Source organism: Ostrinia nubilalis, chromosome 27 (assembly GCF_963855985.1).
Source record: "Ostrinia nubilalis chromosome 27, ilOstNubi1.1, whole genome shotgun sequence".
Lineage (NCBI taxonomy): Eukaryota > Metazoa > Arthropoda > Insecta > Lepidoptera > Crambidae > Ostrinia > Ostrinia nubilalis.
Genome location: NC_087114.1, coordinates 1,822,586 through 1,840,467, shown reverse-complemented (window position 1 = coordinate 1,840,467; position 17,882 = coordinate 1,822,586). Strand labels below are relative to the sequence as shown.

General features: G+C 39.1%; 2 protein-coding genes across 2 annotated transcripts; both read left to right on the top strand.

Moving 5' to 3' along the window:
- Window positions 1–6,899: 6,899 nt before the first annotated feature.
- Window positions 6,900–16,012, top strand: LOC135084741 (uncharacterized). The gene is made up of 5 exons (XM_063979479.1): window positions 6,900–6,918; window positions 7,556–7,659; window positions 8,205–8,270; window positions 8,538–8,849; window positions 14,747–16,012. The coding sequence occupies exons 1-5, from the start codon at window positions 6,900–6,902 to the stop codon at window positions 14,951–14,953; spliced, it is 708 nt and encodes a 235-aa protein (XP_063835549.1). The 3' UTR covers window positions 14,954–16,012.
- LOC135085079 (retinol dehydrogenase 12-like) lies at window positions 10,980–12,538 on the top strand. The gene has a single exon (XM_063979855.1). The coding sequence runs from the start codon at window positions 11,021–11,023 to the stop codon at window positions 12,026–12,028; it is 1,008 nt and encodes a 335-aa protein (XP_063835925.1). The 5' UTR covers window positions 10,980–11,020; the 3' UTR covers window positions 12,029–12,538.
- Window positions 16,013–17,882: the final 1,870 nt, after the last annotated feature.

The window sequence follows — 17,882 nt, the reverse complement described above, 5'->3', positions numbered from 1 at the left end:
ACCACTTCGGGACAACATATGGGTTGGTGCTGAGAGAAGTGGCGGAAAAAACTCAGTCTCCTTTGTCAGCCTTTTTTTTCAATCCAATACAGTAATTTATAGTTTACATGACACGCAATAAGTGCGAGCTAGGCAGGTAAAATCCACGCATTCTTGTCAATTAAAAACGATATTTAACATTCGCGGACCATGATATTAATATTCCATTATATTTGATCATCCACAAGGTGGACAGACGACCTAATAAATGTAGCAGGAAGACGCTGGATGCAGGCAGCTACCAACCAGTCAATCTGAAAATCAGTGGAAGTCTTGTGACTGAAATGATGATGATGATGATTAAATATTTGAAACAACAGCTAAAGCCCGGTCTGTGAGCACGTAGAATTTTGTCCAATGACCCCAAGCTACCCATCCTTATCGCTCGCGCGCAGACCAGCAGACTATAGCTGTCGCTAGGGATCGAAAATCGCTACCTGCTGATACCTTTTCCTTTTCGAACACTAAGGCTGAGTTGCACCACCTAACTTTGACCGTAACTATAACGATAACCAGTGTTTTTTGTATGGAGTTTGACAGATTTTTAACATTTGTCAAAGTTAAAGTAAGTTGTTGCAACCCAGCCTAATTTAACAACTATCCTCTAGATAGGTAGTCTGGAAGAGAATTTCTTACAATTATTTACAATTGTTGTAAAAAATAGTAAAATAAATCCATAAACACGATTAACGACCGTTTTCACCATCAATCCCTAATTTATAAGTGACCCCTATGTAAACAAAATTCCTGTTATTTGTTACCATAAGGGTCACTTAAAAATTAGGGATTGATGGTGAAAACGGGCATAAAACGTTCAAGTCTTCCGTTGCTACGCGAAGGTCTACATACTACGAAGCTACGAGATCGCCACAGAGTCGCTACGAACTTGCTACATCATCCGTAGACCGTAGTACGTAGCGCGATACGCCGTAGTATGAAAAGCTTTTTATCATGAAATGTACCGAACAAAAATTGTGTTTTTTATTCCTGCAATAATATTCATCATCATCATCATTTCAGCCACAGGACGACCACTGCTGAATATAGGCCTCCCCCAATAATTTCCACATCGCCCGGTAGGTAGCGGCCTGCATCCAGCGCCTTCCTGCTACCTTTATGAGGTCGTAGGTCCATCTTTTGAGTGAGTTATATTAATTTATGGATTTAAGGCTGTATTTAAAAAGAAACCTGGAGCAATTATTACTGTGGCCTTTTTGACAACTTTATTATAATTTTTTCCTTTTTTCTTTCTCCTTTTGATGTTTACTTGTGATCTAAAATTATATTAATGTTTATTTTTTACTACATATTAAGTTGTCAAATAAAGATTTTTCTTTCTTTCTTTCTTTCAATTATACTAATAAATTTAATGCATTATTTCAGCAAAATAGCTTTTCTTTTCTTCGATCTAGCCAGTTAGAAAAATAAGTGTCTTTCTTCGATAAATTGCATCATATCACTGTGTATTGCGACATATTTTCGCATTAGTACGAGTCTATTACTTGCTTTGGAATGATTATTTCCTTTATTTTATTGAATGAAGTGTAGTTAAATAAAAACGTTATACTATTTCATGCCTTATTTCCCAAAAGAAACCCTTCCATTTCCAACTTAACTCTCTTATAAATACGGTTTTATTTACATTGTACGTTCAATAGCTCGGATAACCCTTAAAATCGAATCTAAATGGATTATAAACAAAATGCGCGCGCAACTGCGATGTTGGGCACAAAATGGCGGCGGGTACTTTTTGATGTCGAGTTGGAACTGTGATTTTGTATCACGTGAAAATAAAAATAGCTACAGGTAGTTTTCAGTGGAAAAATTAAAGTAAATAAGTAACTTAAGTTTTATTAAGTTACACGATGACAGAGCTCTTAGCCTGCATCTGACTTGATGAAAAGTGACGATATGGGTACCTACCTAAATATTTTTCGGTTTTTTTGCCTACAGTTCCTTTAGGGGCACTTATTACGTAGATATGCTCGCCTTGCTACCATTTTGGAACCAAAAATTGGGTAGCGATGATAACTTGCACAAAATTAATTGAAATTATTAGTTGAAAATTCAATATAACATGGTATACTCGTATGTTAAGTACAAGTTATGAAAGTTAAATTAAAAAACACTGAAGCGAATAGGTACTATGGTTTACAGTGTTTGAAATAAAGTGCTCTAAACTCGAAATCTAGTCATTATTTTCAAAAGTTTGTTTACAGATAAACGAAGCGATCATGTACAAATTTGTAAGAAAAAATTACAAATAAACTCCAAACGCAGCAATTATAGCCAGATACTTAGGTAAAGCTGATTTATTATCACTATTTAAAAAAAATTTTTTTTTTTGTTTTCTTATGCGCTTTATTTTTTTTTCATATTTTTTTGGGATAGTACATTAGTAGAGCTACCTCCCCTATCAGTTTGATTCACCCATTCTGGGACACCCTGTAATTAGCCCTTTTTCATTAAGGTACTTTTAATTTTATGAATGGACAATTCTACAACGGTTTGTGGTATTCTAGAAAATACTAAGTGAATTGTACCTATTCCTTCAGTAACAGCCCCAAAATATCACTCTCCGTGCCCCCTGAAAAGCACCTTTTTCAGTGCTTCGCGCAAATCCATGAGACTCGCTTTTTACACAAAATCCTATATTTTACCAAATAAATATCACAGAATCCTACTATTTTGTATCGAAGTTTTCTATTGCAGTGTAATTTTTACTCTTCTGTATAGAGATAGTGATTTTTGGGTGTTTTTCTGTATATTTGTAGTATACAATCCCAATATTAATTGATACGTATCTCTGGTTTGATGTGTACATAAAAGTGATACGAAAATCTTCCTACTAGTTAGGTAAGTGGGTATAATAATTAATTATGTTAAGTAATTAAGAATTACCTATGTACCTATTGTAAGCTCTAGCGAAATAACTGTAGGTAAAACCAAAACCAAGAGACGTTGTTACTTGCTTTGTCTTGTTTGTTTTTATACGAAACAAATGCAGCTCGTGGACATTTTGTATTATTTGTTTTTGTTTTATTGTTTCTTTTTTGATACTTAACTCTAACGGTAGAGTTAAGTAATATTGTTGTTGAAAATATGTAGCAACTTCAATGACTTGCATATACTATTTTATTGTAGCATAATTAGTTTTATTGATTACGATTCTCTAAACGTGTATTTTATACAGGGTGTCCCAAAAACAATGGATAACCCTGTAACCATCGATAGGCCTCGCCATGGTCTCCCTAACGTCCAATTTTGACCCCAGTAAAATTATCACCGTTTTCAAGATTTTTAAGTTTTTGTGCATTTTTAGAAAATTGCCACCTGCGATTACTTTTTCTCATGCCATTTCTACAAATGAGGATACTTTTCAATCTAGTTTTTTTCCTTATCACAAGGGATAGTTGGGCTATCAAAAGAAAAGATTAAAATTCAACAAACTAGTTTAAAAGTATGAAAATTTTAAGAAATTGCAGAGAAGAAGGAAAAATTAATTCATTGTCTTGCACTTTTGATCAGCCATCGTGTAAAAAAAATTTAGGAAGACCATCGTGCCCATTACCTTAAAAACTTCCTTGGTTAATTGAGATTCTGAAAAGGTATCACAAGCTTATGTATTCTGTATTATTTTTATCTTATGGCTACTTGAATAGCAACTAGTATGAAAACTGCAAAAATGAGTTTTTCTCGTAATAGTTAAACTAGGACTGCATAGTGGCATTAAATACAAATGGATAACTTTTAGCGTAGGAATTTTAATAAAGCAAAATTTTATCATCATCATCATTTCAGCCATAGGACGTCCACAGCTGCTGAACATAGGCCTGTACCCCAATGATTTTCATAATGACCGCTTGTTAGCGGCCTGCATCCAGCACCTTCCTGCTTACCTTTATGAGGTCGTCGGTCCACTTTGTAGGTGGACGTCCTACGATGCGCTTTCCGGTACGTAGCCTCCACTTGAACCCTGTTGCCCCATTGGCCGTCCGTTCTGCGTTTTTGTGATTACTTAATTTTTGTTTTACACCTTATAAATGTGCCTATAGACAGATGCCCCTGATGATACACGGCTCGGAAACGTGGATTTTTTGCACAGCGTGCTATGGAAGGGGCTATGATCGGGTTTCTTTACAAAACCGTATCAGAAATTAGGAGACCTGTAAACGAACTAAAGTCGCTGACATAGCCCGACGGATCAGCAAGCTGAAGTGGCAAAGGGCAAGGCACAGTAGTTCGCAGAACTGAGGCAGCAGGATTCAAGTGGAGGCTACGTACCGGAGAGCGCATCGTAGGACGTCCACCTACAAAGTGGACCGACGACCTCATAAAGATAAGCAGGAAGGTGCTGTATGCAGGCCGCTACCAAGCGGTCATTATGAAAATCATTAGGGTACAGGCCTATGTTCAACAGTGGACGTCCTACGGCTGAAATGATGATGATGATGATGATAAAATGTTGCTTTATTTAAATTCCTACGCTAAAAATTATCCATTTGTATTTAATGCGACTATGCAGTCCTAGTTTAACTATTACGAGAAAAACTCATTTTTGCAGTTTTCATACTAGTTGCTATTCAAGTAGCCATAAGAGAAAAATAATACAGAATACATGGGCTTGTGATACCTTTTTAGAATCTCAATTAACCAAGGAAGTTTTTAAGGTAATGGGCACGATGGTCTTCCTACATTTTTTTTACACGATGGCTGATCAAAAGTGCAAGACAATGAATTAATTTTTCCTTCTCTTCTGCAATTTCTTAAAATTTTCATACTTTCAAACTAGTTTGTTGAACTTTGATCTTTTCTTTTGATAGCCCAACTATCCCTTGTGATAAGGAAAAAAACTAGATTGAAAAGTATCCTCATTTGTAGAAATGGCATGAGAAAAAGTAATCGCAGGTGGCAATTTTCTAAAAATGCACAAAAACTTAAAAATCTTGAAAACGGTGATATTTTTACTGGGGTCAAAAATGGACGTTAGGGAGATCATGGCGAGGCCTATCGATGGTTACAGGGTTATCCATTGTTTTTGGGACACCCTGTATTTTATATTCTCATTTGATAAAATGTAATGGCTACGAAAAATATTAAGATTCAATATGTTAAATGATTTCGGAATTTGTAACGTAATTTCTTGCGTATTTTTGATTTCTTAGTCATTTAGGGTAAATCTTAAGAAAAAACACATTCTCGCTTCAACAATAATGAAAGCCTCTTGATATCAAGTTACTATCAAATTAGGTTTTGGCTTCTCATAAATATCAACAGGTAGCGAAATATGATTTATTATTCTGAGTCTTATTTCTTTCAACGCTTTTTATTCGGCCATAAAAGGTTAGTCGATTAGTCTAAAAGTGTTTCGTGTGATTCAAATATGTATATTTAGTTCGATTCTGCAACGTCACTTAGGGGAGATTAAGGCTAGATTTAATAAGTTCCATAAATCGACAATATCACAACTCTCCTCTGTTACAACTCACCTCAGTCTCCCCTACCTATTTTCTGGCCCATAAGACATTTGAGGCGCACCTAATGATGCGCATCTAAACTATTCCTTGAAGCATCTATGATATGTTATGTTGCCCTGGTACTTTTTATTCATCTTAGTATGACATAAAGTTCTAATCTCTAAATTAGTAAACATAGGTGACTAGTCTTAAAGGTCCTATGTCCCCTAGATGGGGCAGAGGGCGTCCACAACAGTCCTCCATCGCGTTCGGTCTTGAGCTTCGCGTTTGATCTCGCTCCAAGTCTTGCCGATTTTCTTCGCCTCGTCTACTACAGATTTAAAATCGGCCCAGTATAGTTCCTGAGATTAGCGCGCTCTACCAACAAAAACATCTCTTTAAAAGCCAGCATACTAAATACGTTAATTTTATAAATAAACATCAAGTCACCCACGTATTTTCTGCCATAATAATCCCGCTCCCCAAAACAAGATAGGTAAAACTTCCCCGACCTCAAGGAGTTCTTTAGTTGTGTATTGTCTTTCTTAATGAGAGATCTTGGGAGACGATAAGGCTATTAATAAACCCTTTGAAGATTAAACTGATGACGTCATCTCAAGTTTATTTCGAGTGGCCCTTAATTAGCAAGCCAATATCAAAGAACATGCATGGAGTACTAGCGGCCGCCCGCGACTTCGTACGCGTGGATCCCGTTTTACAATCTTAGGGATTGAATTTTGCAAAATCCCGTCTGAGCACCTACGTTTGAAAAGTACGTTCCAAAAAGTGACTCAATCGCCGTGTTTGGCGTTTATAAGTGTGTGGTGTAGAATGTGTCGCTGCATTCCGCTTCTAAAAAAGCAGCTAAATCGCCGATCGCCGATACTAAGTAGCATACAAAAATGCTAACTAAGCCTAGGCGTAAACCACGGACTTAGTTGGCCGATAGTTGAGTCGGGCTGTTAATCAGAATGGAGATGTATGAAAGTGAAAGTGCGCACATTACACCGATTTGGTATCGGCCGATTCTTCATACAAATTAGAATCGGCCCCAACTATCTATCGGCCAACTAAAAGTCGGTGGTCTGTGCCTAGGCTAAACAAGGAGCTTCACTTTCCCGCCAAGAAGTCCATTAATCTTTGTTTTTGACAGATCCCGTTGCAACTGTCATGGCGCCCGTGAAGTTTGGTCTCTTCAAAGCACGGAGCCGTGAGCAAGAGCAGCCCTCGACTGAGAATCTCCTTCACAGCTCGGAGCATGGTAAGACATTAAATAATCATCATCATCATTTCAGCCATAGGACGGCCATTGTGGAAATCGTTGGGGGAGGCCTATGTCCAGCAGTGGACGTCTTGATAGCACTTTTGACATCTTCCGCCATTTGTTCTCAACACCAGCCCATAATGTTGTCCCGAAGTGGTGGTAAGGCAACCTGTTTGGGACGTGTATTTAAGCGCCCTAAAGGCCAATCTTTGACTTTGACTTTTAGTATCGGCGATCGACGATTTTGGGACTGTACCTAACTATCTTGCGTTCGGACGCGGTTTTAGCGACTGCTGTCGCTGCGTCGAGGTTCTGAAAAGCGACTCAATCGCCGCGTTTATGTCCGTATTCACAAACGAAGCTTGCAAGCTGCAAATCAAACGCACAGCGTTGAATAGAGCTCTGTGATTGGTTCGTATGTCACCCTGTGCGTCCACGCGCACTGTGAGACCTCATAGTAATGTTTGTGAATACGGGCGTTAGGGTTTTTAAGCGTGCTGTTTAATGTGTGGTCGCAGCATTCAGCTTCTAAAAAGCGACTAAATCGCCGATCGTCGATGCTAAAAGTAGCATGTGGTGTAACTTCGAACTCCTACTAGTTTCGTCTAATTAAATTCGTTGCGGGTCCAATGACAGTTCGACTTTCCCCCGGGACAAACTTGGCCTTCACTGGTTGGGTTATTGGCAGTCAAGCTGTAGATCCTGGCTACACAGGAGTTGCAGCTGTGAGAACGAGAGGTGGGAATAGAAACCGTAGCATGTGTGGTGTGGTTCTAAACTATTGATTTGTCCACAGATATGGCACCGAGCTCTCCCATTCCCTCCACAAGCTATGGCACCGGCGAGGAGCTGTCTCCGGCAGATATATCAGCCCTTAACATCGACAGTGATGATGACGACGTAAGTTTTTGTAGTTATAGGGTAGATGCAGTTATTCATCATCAGGTGCATGAGCATACCCAGTTTTTTATTGCGTGTCCAAGGACAGTTTAACTTTCCGGGACAAACTTGACCTTCACTGGTTGGGTTATTGGCGGTCAAGCTGTAGATCTTGGCTACACGGGAGTTGCGGTGTGAACCAGAGGTGGGAATAGTCCCGTAATGCAATATGATGTTGAGAAGGCAGGTCTATATGCTGCTGCTAGGACCATCTGCAGATCACCCAACTTCGCAAATACTTAAGCACAGCATCCATAAAGTGTCAGTGACAAAGGTGACGTAGTTTCTTCCGCCACTTCTTCTCAGCACCAGCCCATATGTTGTCCCGAAGTGGTGGTAGGGCAAGCTATATTTGGAACGTGCATACGTGCCCTGGAAAAGGCCTATGTACTGAATAAACTATTTGAATTTGTCTATGGGCAGGTAAATTTTATCTTGATGACAGCTCTATACATTAAGATAGACTGAACTTGTAAAACATGCATTCACTGTTAATTTATTTTCAGATTTACTCGGACCACTCTTCTCCAATTCGACGAGGGAGTGATTTTAGCCAAATTGAAGATGCCAATGTAAGCACAGTTTTTTTCATTTAGGTACTCGTGCAGTTTGCACACTGCTGTTCCAATTTCATACTTCATTAGGTTCGTCATAATCACTACATAGTTAGTATAAAACAAAGTCGTTCTTCGCTATCTGTTCCTATGTATGCTTGAGATAAGGGAGCGGCACGAGATGATGTTGTTGTGACATCAAACGTCAACTACACTTCAGATCTTCAGATTTATTACCTACTGACTGAGTTAAGCACAAGACCATAATATCCCTTTTATTCCCAGATGAACTACCACCCGCTAAAGAACGCAGCGTCAATGGACGCGACCTGCTCCTCACACCTGGACGACGATTATTTCGATCAGCTCCAGCTTTACGCCGACCTGGAGTCCACTTTAGCCCTAGAACAAGACCTGGACAACGCTTCCACGTCGTACGACGTGAATTCCCTGCAGTTTGATGACACGTCGCTGACTGCTAGCGAGGACCTATCAGTTTATTGTGGAACCCTGAAGAAGCCGAAGAGAAATAAGTATAAGGAGAAGCTGCTACGCGATCAGGATATGTGGCAGGCTACCAACGTCGAGGTTATGGAGGTAAGGCTTAGGACAAGATAGCTAAAGAAATAATATTTTTTTGGTAACAAGACCACTTAGTTTTCCTGTGGATATATATCCTCATTTCTGATTCAATCACGCAGGGAAACTCCGAGCATAGCACGCTCCATTGCCCTTTGATTGGCCTTGAGCCTTCTTATGAGGCACATAGTAAGTGACCACGTCTTTGTGGAAATCTTTGGGGGAGGCCTCTGTCCAGCAGTGGACGTCATTCGGCTGAAACGAACGAACGTACAAGACTATTCGTAGTATTCGTACGGGCTCTTCCCTTGTGACAAAGTTTTCGTCTCCCTCTCTTTCGTCTCGTTTCCCTCTTTCCATTTTGTCCATTTCCTCTCTCGCTCTCTCCATGTCTCTCTTGCCGCCTCCAGTCTTCAAGGATGTCTTCCATCACCTTTCTTCGTATCTTCCATCTCGTAAAAGACTGTTTGTATGAGCTCTTTCCTTATGGCAAAGTTTTCGGCTCCCTCTATTCCGTTTCTCTCTCTTTTTCGTCCACTTCCTCTCTCTCTCTCTCTCTTCGAACTCCTGTTTCCTACTCTTAGGAAGTCTTTCGAGATCGTCAGTCTACCGGATGTCTTCCATCACCTTTCTTTCTCTCTTCCATCTCGATTTTCTCACTTTCATCTCCCATGTCCCTCTCTTTTGTCCTATTTCTCTTCCATTTTCCGTCTCTCTCTATTGCATCTCCGGTCTCCCTCTGTTTCTTGTCGCATCTCCCTTCTCCTTTCTTCTGTCCCTCTCTTACGGTCGGCTCCCCTCTCACTCGCTACGCTGACGCTGTATGAATACAAACATCACTAAAAGGGTAGCGCATTTTCTTACATAACTTTTCAATTCCTATCATTGGAGGTCCGAAAATATTTCTCATACAATTTGAAACCATAATGATCATTCTTCATAAAAAATTTAAAACCTACATATTTAAAAACATAATCATTGATATTCATAATATCACTAATCATACACTTAGTTTTTACTAATATTTGTTTTCATATATTTTTCTGTACTAATGATTGAAACTCATAATCATTCGAATAAATAACTATAATATTCATAAATGTGATGTATCGTAATATTTGTTTTCATAAATTTATTACTCATAACTGTATTTATCCATATTATTGAAAATCATGATGTCTATATTCGTATTAAATCGTATTTTAACATTAAATTAATTTGAAATGGTCCAAAACAGGCAATATTTTGTGCCACAAAACTAACGTGACAGAAACGAATCGCTGCAAAACCGACTCCACGTAGTCTTGTCTGCCCTACCCCTAGAGTGTAATTTAAAAGCCGGAGGCGCGGAGGGAGGGCAGCCCTCGCCCGCTGTAACGAGGCTCAGGCGCCCGGGCGAGCTGGAGCGGCTGAGGCTGGTCGCCGAGGCGCCGAAGGCGCCGATGGCGATCCAAAAAGCCGAAGCTGCGGAAGCAAGCGTGGGTGCCTGAGCCTCGTTACGCAAGGGCGGAAGGGCTGCACATCCCGCAGCGCCGGAGACGAGGAGATACCAATGCATGCTGCATGCTTGCTTTCATGCTGCATGCTCTGCATGCTTCTCTACTCTATTAAATTATATATGATTTTTTTAAAGATACGAGTATGTCTGTTATAAAGTAAATTATTCTGAACAACAACATTATGAGTTGAAGTATGTTCTTAGTAACAACATTATTAATTAAAACAATATGATCAATGAATGATATGAAGAAAAAAGATCTGAAAATAAAAATTATGTATTTTAAATGGTTCTTGGTAGTAACAGTATTGATAAAAAAATTATGATTACTAACTGTTATGAGCTCCGATGGTAGTAATAAAAATGTATGAATAAAAAAAGTATGAAAAATAAAATTATGAAGAGAGATTATTATGAACACAAATCGGTAGTAAGACAAAGAATAGGATTTAGAATTTTATGTGAGCCAATATAGAACCCACTAAAAGTTTAGCTAACCGTCTAACTTTTTTATTATACAAATTAATAACCATCGAAAATCTCAGTTCAAGTTTTTACACACCTGCCTCTACGTCCTTTACCGATAACAAGCGTTGAGTCATTATCAGCTGATAACTTAAACGAATTTAAAGATAAATGCTTCATTTTAATCAAGACGTATCCACTGTCGACTCGTTTGATTGAATCGACAATGTTTTTACTAATAACCTTACTTATAATCAGCGTGTATATTTCCGTAGTGTTATATTGTAAGCTAACCTGTGGCATAAACAAATGTAGTAAACATTTAGTTGGAAAAGTGGTGGTAGTGACCGGTGGTAGCCAAGGTATAGGATTCGAGACAGCAAAGGATTTGGCCAGCCGAGGCGCGAGAGTAATTATAGGATGCAGAAACGTGGAAAGAGGGAAAACAGCAGTATATAAGATTAAAAAAGAAACAGGCAACAAGGAAGTGTATTTCAAACCACTAAACTTGGCTTCTTTTACATCCGTCGAGGAGTTTACAACGTATCTCGCGAAGAACGAAAACCGCCTGGACGTTCTCATCAATAACGCTGAAGTGTTCGGCGCTGGATACCAGCTCACTGATGATGATTTGCTGGTAGACATGCAGGCAAACCACTTCGGTCCATTCTTGTTGACCTTTCTCTTGACGCCTTTGCTGAAATCCAGCGCGCCGAGTCGAGTAGTCAACGTGTCATCTGTAGCTCACACCTCGGCTGCCTTCGACCTTGAGGATCTTAACTTTGACAGCAAGAAGTATAACGCACATAAAGTTTACAGCACTTCTAAGCTGTACACCATGTTAACGACTGTCGAATTAGCGAAGAATTTGAAAGAATATGGCGTCACGGTCAATTGCCTGCACCCAGGATCGGTTGAGACTGACGTGGTGTCGAGGATGCCTCTGTTTAAGTACATTGCGCCGATTGTGAGGCCGATCTTGAAGACGCCGTGGGAAGCGGCCCAGACCAGCATCTATTTGGCAGTTTCCCCTGAAGTTAGTGACGTCACGGGCAAATACTTCGTCGACTGTCGTGAGCAACGTACCATTAAAGCGGCAAGAGACCCTGCATCTGCTCTAAAAATTCATGAAATTTCAATGAAATGGATTTTCGGACGTGTCAAAAAGTTGAAGATTTTCGGATGTGGGTGTAATCGTGTATTACATCCGAGTCCACCAACGAAGGACTTGTAACACTAGACCTTAATATGTAAAAGTTAATCAATATACATTATGTACCGGTCCATGCGTGGACCTTCCGTGATCTCATACAACCCGCGCATGTCATCTACACTATCTATATCTATACTAATATTAAAAATGCGAAAGTAACTCTGTCTGTCTGTCTGCCTGTCTCGCTTTCACGCCTAAACCACTGAACCAATTTTGATGAAATTTAGCATAGAGATAGTTTGAGACCCGGGAAAGGACATAGGATAGTTTTTATCCCGGTTTTTGAAACAGGGACGCGCGCTATAATGTTTTTCTGTGACAGACAAAATTCCACGCGGGCGAAGCCGCGGGTGGAAAGCTAGTGTTACATAAGTAGCTATTTTTCTATAGAGTACCTACCTAATCTTGTGATAGTTTTTTTTATGCAGAACAAATACCTTCGGTATTTGATCGCAAACTGATGTAATAAAAATGATATTAAAAGTGTTTTATTCGAAAATAAATAAAATGTACACTTTTTACCCATACGGAGTGACTTCTTTCAATAATACATAATACTTTCTCAGTTTGTTCGAAACAATATCAAGGTCTTTAATTAATGTCGTACACCCATCCAGCGCCTTCCTGCTACCTTTATGAGGTCGTCGGTCCACTCCAGAACCATGCTGCCCCATCGGCCTTCAGTTCTGCGTACTATGTGCCACTTCAGCTTGCTAATCCGTCGGGCTATGTCAGCGACGTAAACGAACTATTCGTTTACGGATCTCCTCATTTCTGATTTAATCTCGTAAAGAAACGCCGAGGATAGCCCTTTCCATTGCACGCTGTGCAACTTTGAGCTTCTTTATAAGACGCGTCACATAGCTATATGTATACATATGTAGGTATATGAATACACCATAATATGTAATTAGAAAGAAATAAAAAAAATCATTTGGTCCAAAACATAAAATTATTACAATTTTAATTACGATAGAAAAACCTAGATTATCGTATTAGCAAATGCCAGATTAAGTCTGATTATATTGGATTTGCTGTGCAGATATGTTAATTAAATTATTATAATTTCATTAACTTTCCAGCTGTGCCCGCGACTTCGTACGCGTTGAAATAGGAATAATATTTCCCGTATTAGCAATATTTTTCTTTACTACTTTACCCCTATTGGCTATACATATGGTGATGTTATATAGCCTAATGCCCATCCTACGCAATAAGAATTTTTCAAATCGGACCAGTAGTTCCCGAGATTAGTGCGTTCAAACAAACAAACTCTTCACCTTTATTTATTAAGTTTAGATTAGATTTCGATTTTGACAGACTTTATTTTGTGCCGTCTTCTGTGTTATTTTGAAACCTTTTTGGGGTTCCGTACCACCAAAGGTAAGAATGGAACTCTTTGTTTGTATTTTGCGACGAGCGAACCCGTAGCATATTTGTAGTATTGCAGTAAACAAACCACAAGATCTTACGACCGTACTGTCCGTTCGCTTTAAGTTTGCCGCAGGCTATATGACGTCACTCGAAGGGAAACGTCTATAACTTTAGCAAAGTATAGTTAAGTATTTAAAATATTTTTTATTTATTAATATTGATAAGAATTGTGTGTTTGCGTAATACAAGACACATTAATTGCGTTTAATCACTAACTAATTGCGTTTAATCGCGGTTGGGGGAGGGGACGCGCATTCCACGGACCGGCAAACTTAGCGCGAACGGGTAGTATTCACAAATATTACTATGAGGTGTCACTCACAGTGCGCGTGGACGCACAGGGTAGCACACGAACCAATCACAGAGCTCTTTTCAACGCTGTGCGTCGATTTGCTGCTTCACTTAAGCAACATTTGTGAATACGGGCGTTATTGTCGATCGAACACGCCCGAATTGGTTTCATTTTTATGGACGTTAGAGTAGTACGTATTAACATTTGGAGCAATTTCTAATTAATAGCCAGTAAGTATGAAAATTGGAGGTATGCAATTTATTAATACTCATTTTTATCTATCTTTTGAGATATTTTTCTCAGCTGTCGGACGTGGGGTAACTTTCTATGGAAGTTGCAATTTGTCCTTTGGAAACTGTTTGCAAAATAACCCTGTCACATATAGGGAAAATGTTTCTAAACTACTGGCTGAATTTTAGAACCTAATCATCTTTTGAACTAGACTGCTATCATATTATGTCTGAGGTTAGCTTTACATTATAAATGAAGTCTGGCGCCCAGCGCTATTCTAGTCTGTTAGCACTGACCTATGTGCAGGGACCGGATTATATGCATTTGCAAATGCATTTGCATATTAAAGTAATCCTCAGCAGTAATCGTAGCATATTTTACCTGAAGATGCATATTAACGATACAGAGCACTCACTCTGCGTCCCGAGGGACTAGTGAGCGCGTCAAAAAATGACATTAAGAGTAGGCGCACACCGTTGATTTTTCGTCGGCCGATAGTTTAGTCGGGCTTTTGATCAGTATGGACATGTATGAGAGTGCGCACACTACGCCGATTCGATTTGGCCGATTCTTCATACAATTTGAAATCGGACACAACTATCGATCAAGTAAAAATCAACGGTGTGCGCCTACTCTAAATGTATGACGAATAGGCATAAATTTACAAATGCAAAAAATAACGATAGCGCGAGCTAGCGTGCACACAGCGCCATCTCTTAGCAGACTTAAAAATCAAACTCCTTTCTTGGTGGGTTTGCTTTTAACTTACTTTTCTCTTCCAGAATCTCCTCAGCAGAAGCGGGACCGTGGATGAGCAGATTAAATGGGAGGCCATCGCCACGGCACGGGGCCTCTGCACGCTGACCGACAGCTGCGCTTGTGGGGACTGCACTAGGGCCAAGTACCTCGCCGGGGTCACCGATGGTGATGGAGGGTTGGGGGCGGCGCCGCTTTTCAGCGCGATCAGCGTGGGATGCAGTGTGCAGTGAGCGAAGACTGATGCTTGTTGATGTTGACTGTTTGTTTTTTCATTTCTGGAAAGAATATTAGACCCTGCAGCTGCATTGCCATAATCTATGGGGGGTCTCCTTTTGACAGTTTTAAAAGTACGTCAATTGATTGGTGATGTCAAATAGTCTAAAGCCCGGTCTGTGAGCATGTAGAATTTTGGGTAGAATTTCGTTCAATGACCCCAAGCTACCCATCCCTATCGCTCGCGCGTAATTATGTTGCTGTCGCGCTCGCACACTCACTGCGGGCGCCCGTCGCACAGTCGCTAGGGGTCATTGGACAAAATTCTACGTGCTCGCAGACCAGACTACATAGTCGAGCGGGCGGCATTCCTCGGATATCCAGTCGGCCAGTCCGACACCTTCACCTTCTATTCACTTAATTCTGTCAAATTGTTGAAGAGTGAGCTTTTGGCTAAAGACTGGACTAAATAAAGGCTATTGTTGGGGAAATTTCGAGTACCTATGTAAAGAATTATGGTCAAAAGGGCGTTTATAGAAAGGGGTAGTTTGGAGGGGGGATTCGTTGAAGTTTGAGAAGAATATATCAATTGTTTGGATGGTATGCTAGAGGATTGCACGTACTAGTCTGCTAATCTGATGCCCATAAAAATGTATTTTTTATTTACTTCTAAAATAGTGCACTACTATAATATAGTCAATTTATTGTCCGTGGTGCATATTTTTTTCATAAAGGTTTATTACCTATTAAACCTTTGTTTGTCACCTGTCATCCGCTTTGCAACGGAAGGAAGTCGAACCTTAACTTCGAACTTCGAATCGTTTGCGTATTCGACAAAATTCGATACTCAACCTTCGAATTTAACGATAACGTGTCAATTTTGATTCTCAAAATGAGTTTCGTGCAACCATTTCTCATACTAAGTTCACTTTACGACACGTTCACAAAGTGCTGTTGTAGTTTCCGTACTAAATCTTTTGATGGCGATTCGATTACGCAAACAACTCGAAAGTTTTTTGTGCTAGCCGTACCTACTGAACTAATACAAAAAGGTTTTTAAAACTTGGCCTAAATATTAAGAGTCTGTCTGTCGTTGAGTAGGTATGTATTTTTACCCGACGCCAGAAGGAGGGTTATGTTTTTGACATAGGAGTTGTAGTATGTAAAATTGTGTGTTTCGTACCTTAGCACAGTATATGTATTATTTGTTATGATGTTGTCTATACTACCACGTTTCTTTTTCTTCCAAATTTATAAAAGGAGTAAATTTTCTATTGACCGTGGGGACTGTACATTTTTTATGCCGTGACTTGTCCCTGATTTTTGAGTCACTTGTATTTACCATTTAAAAATAACATTTACCTACACTACCTATTTGTATTAGAATACACAAGCATTATGTAACAATTAGTAATTTGTATGGAATTACACAATGTTTAGGAGCTAACTTTGTATGTTTCTAAAAACCTTGTATATAAAACACTAATGTAATGTGTATGTTATAATATATGTATACTTATACACTTTTGTAGAAGTAATATTAAATATTAAAAGAGATTTAATTTATACTTACGTACCTAGTGATCTGAACAATTAAATTGCATTTTCAAAATACGTTTTTAATACAGTAAAATTCAAACCGGTAAGTAGGTATACGATTTCGTTTATTTTGATGTCATTATTTCCAATTATTGTGATTGATATTTTATCATAATTTTATTATTCTAGCAAGCTTTCAGTGTCAATCGTAATTTAGTTAGGTACTTGTATAATAATATGTATTTTAATTATAAATAGTTAATTAACTATTGCCTACTTTAACTTCGAATCATTTTTAGTAGGAAATAATTTGGAATGGTGTAGTATCTTAGGCCCCGTTTCCACCGAAGTGAAAAGGAGCGGAGACGAGAGGAGATGACGTGTCGGGCTGACTAATTTTTCTATAGAATTTGACTGCGAAGCGGAGATCTCTCGTCTAGGCGCACGTCTCTCCTCTAGACTCCTCTCCGCTCGTCTCATCTCCGCTCCGCTTTGGTGGAAACCAGGCTTTAAAATAGGTATAGGTCGCGCAGCAAGAGTTGAGGCGATCAACACAAGCAAAGATTTATATATGTATGTATAGATCGTTTCATCCACGAAGACGCGCTCCACTATTTTTGGTCTCGGTCGCGCGGGGTGCGGGAGTTTGATCCGAGCAATCCGAGCGGCATTATTGTAGTGTGCGTGTGCACTCATGGATAATTTAGCGTGTACCGATAACACTCAAACATTAGTGGAAGAATAGTGGGGCGCGTCTTCGTGGATGGAACGATTTTTTGCGTATTTTGACTGATTTGTGTATTCTGAATTTAATTGATACTTCAGTGTGAATAAGACTTAGCCTCAGCTCTCGTTCTGCGACCTATAAGATGTGTCAATGATTATGAAACTTTAAAACTATGGTAATGTAGGTATCGAAAGAGTATTTTTACATGACTAATATTTACTCGTATCTACTGTATATTGTTTCAAGTCAATCTATAATAAAATTCATGTTTAGTATTTAGATACTAGCTGCCTATACCTATTAATGTATTAAGCCCACAAAATGTAAACTTTAGTGGCTTATTGTATGTAATTTACATCGAAAAATCCAATCCTGATTTTTTTTCTAAAATGTTTTGCTACAGAATGGATAAAGTTGGAATAGATTATTATTCTTAAACTTAGCACACAATCTCTCGTTTTCCATGCCAAAACAATCGCGCGAAAATGTCACGAAATTGAGAAGATATTTTGTAACTTTAAAAATCACTTTGTCAATTTAAAGGAATAAAAATATAAAATTTAGTTTTTTTTAATACAGAACAAGGCAGGTATTGACCGCAATCGCACCTGATGTTATGTGAGATGCAGTCTAGGATGGTACTTACTTACATACCCTTTGGTATTTTCGATTTCATCTTA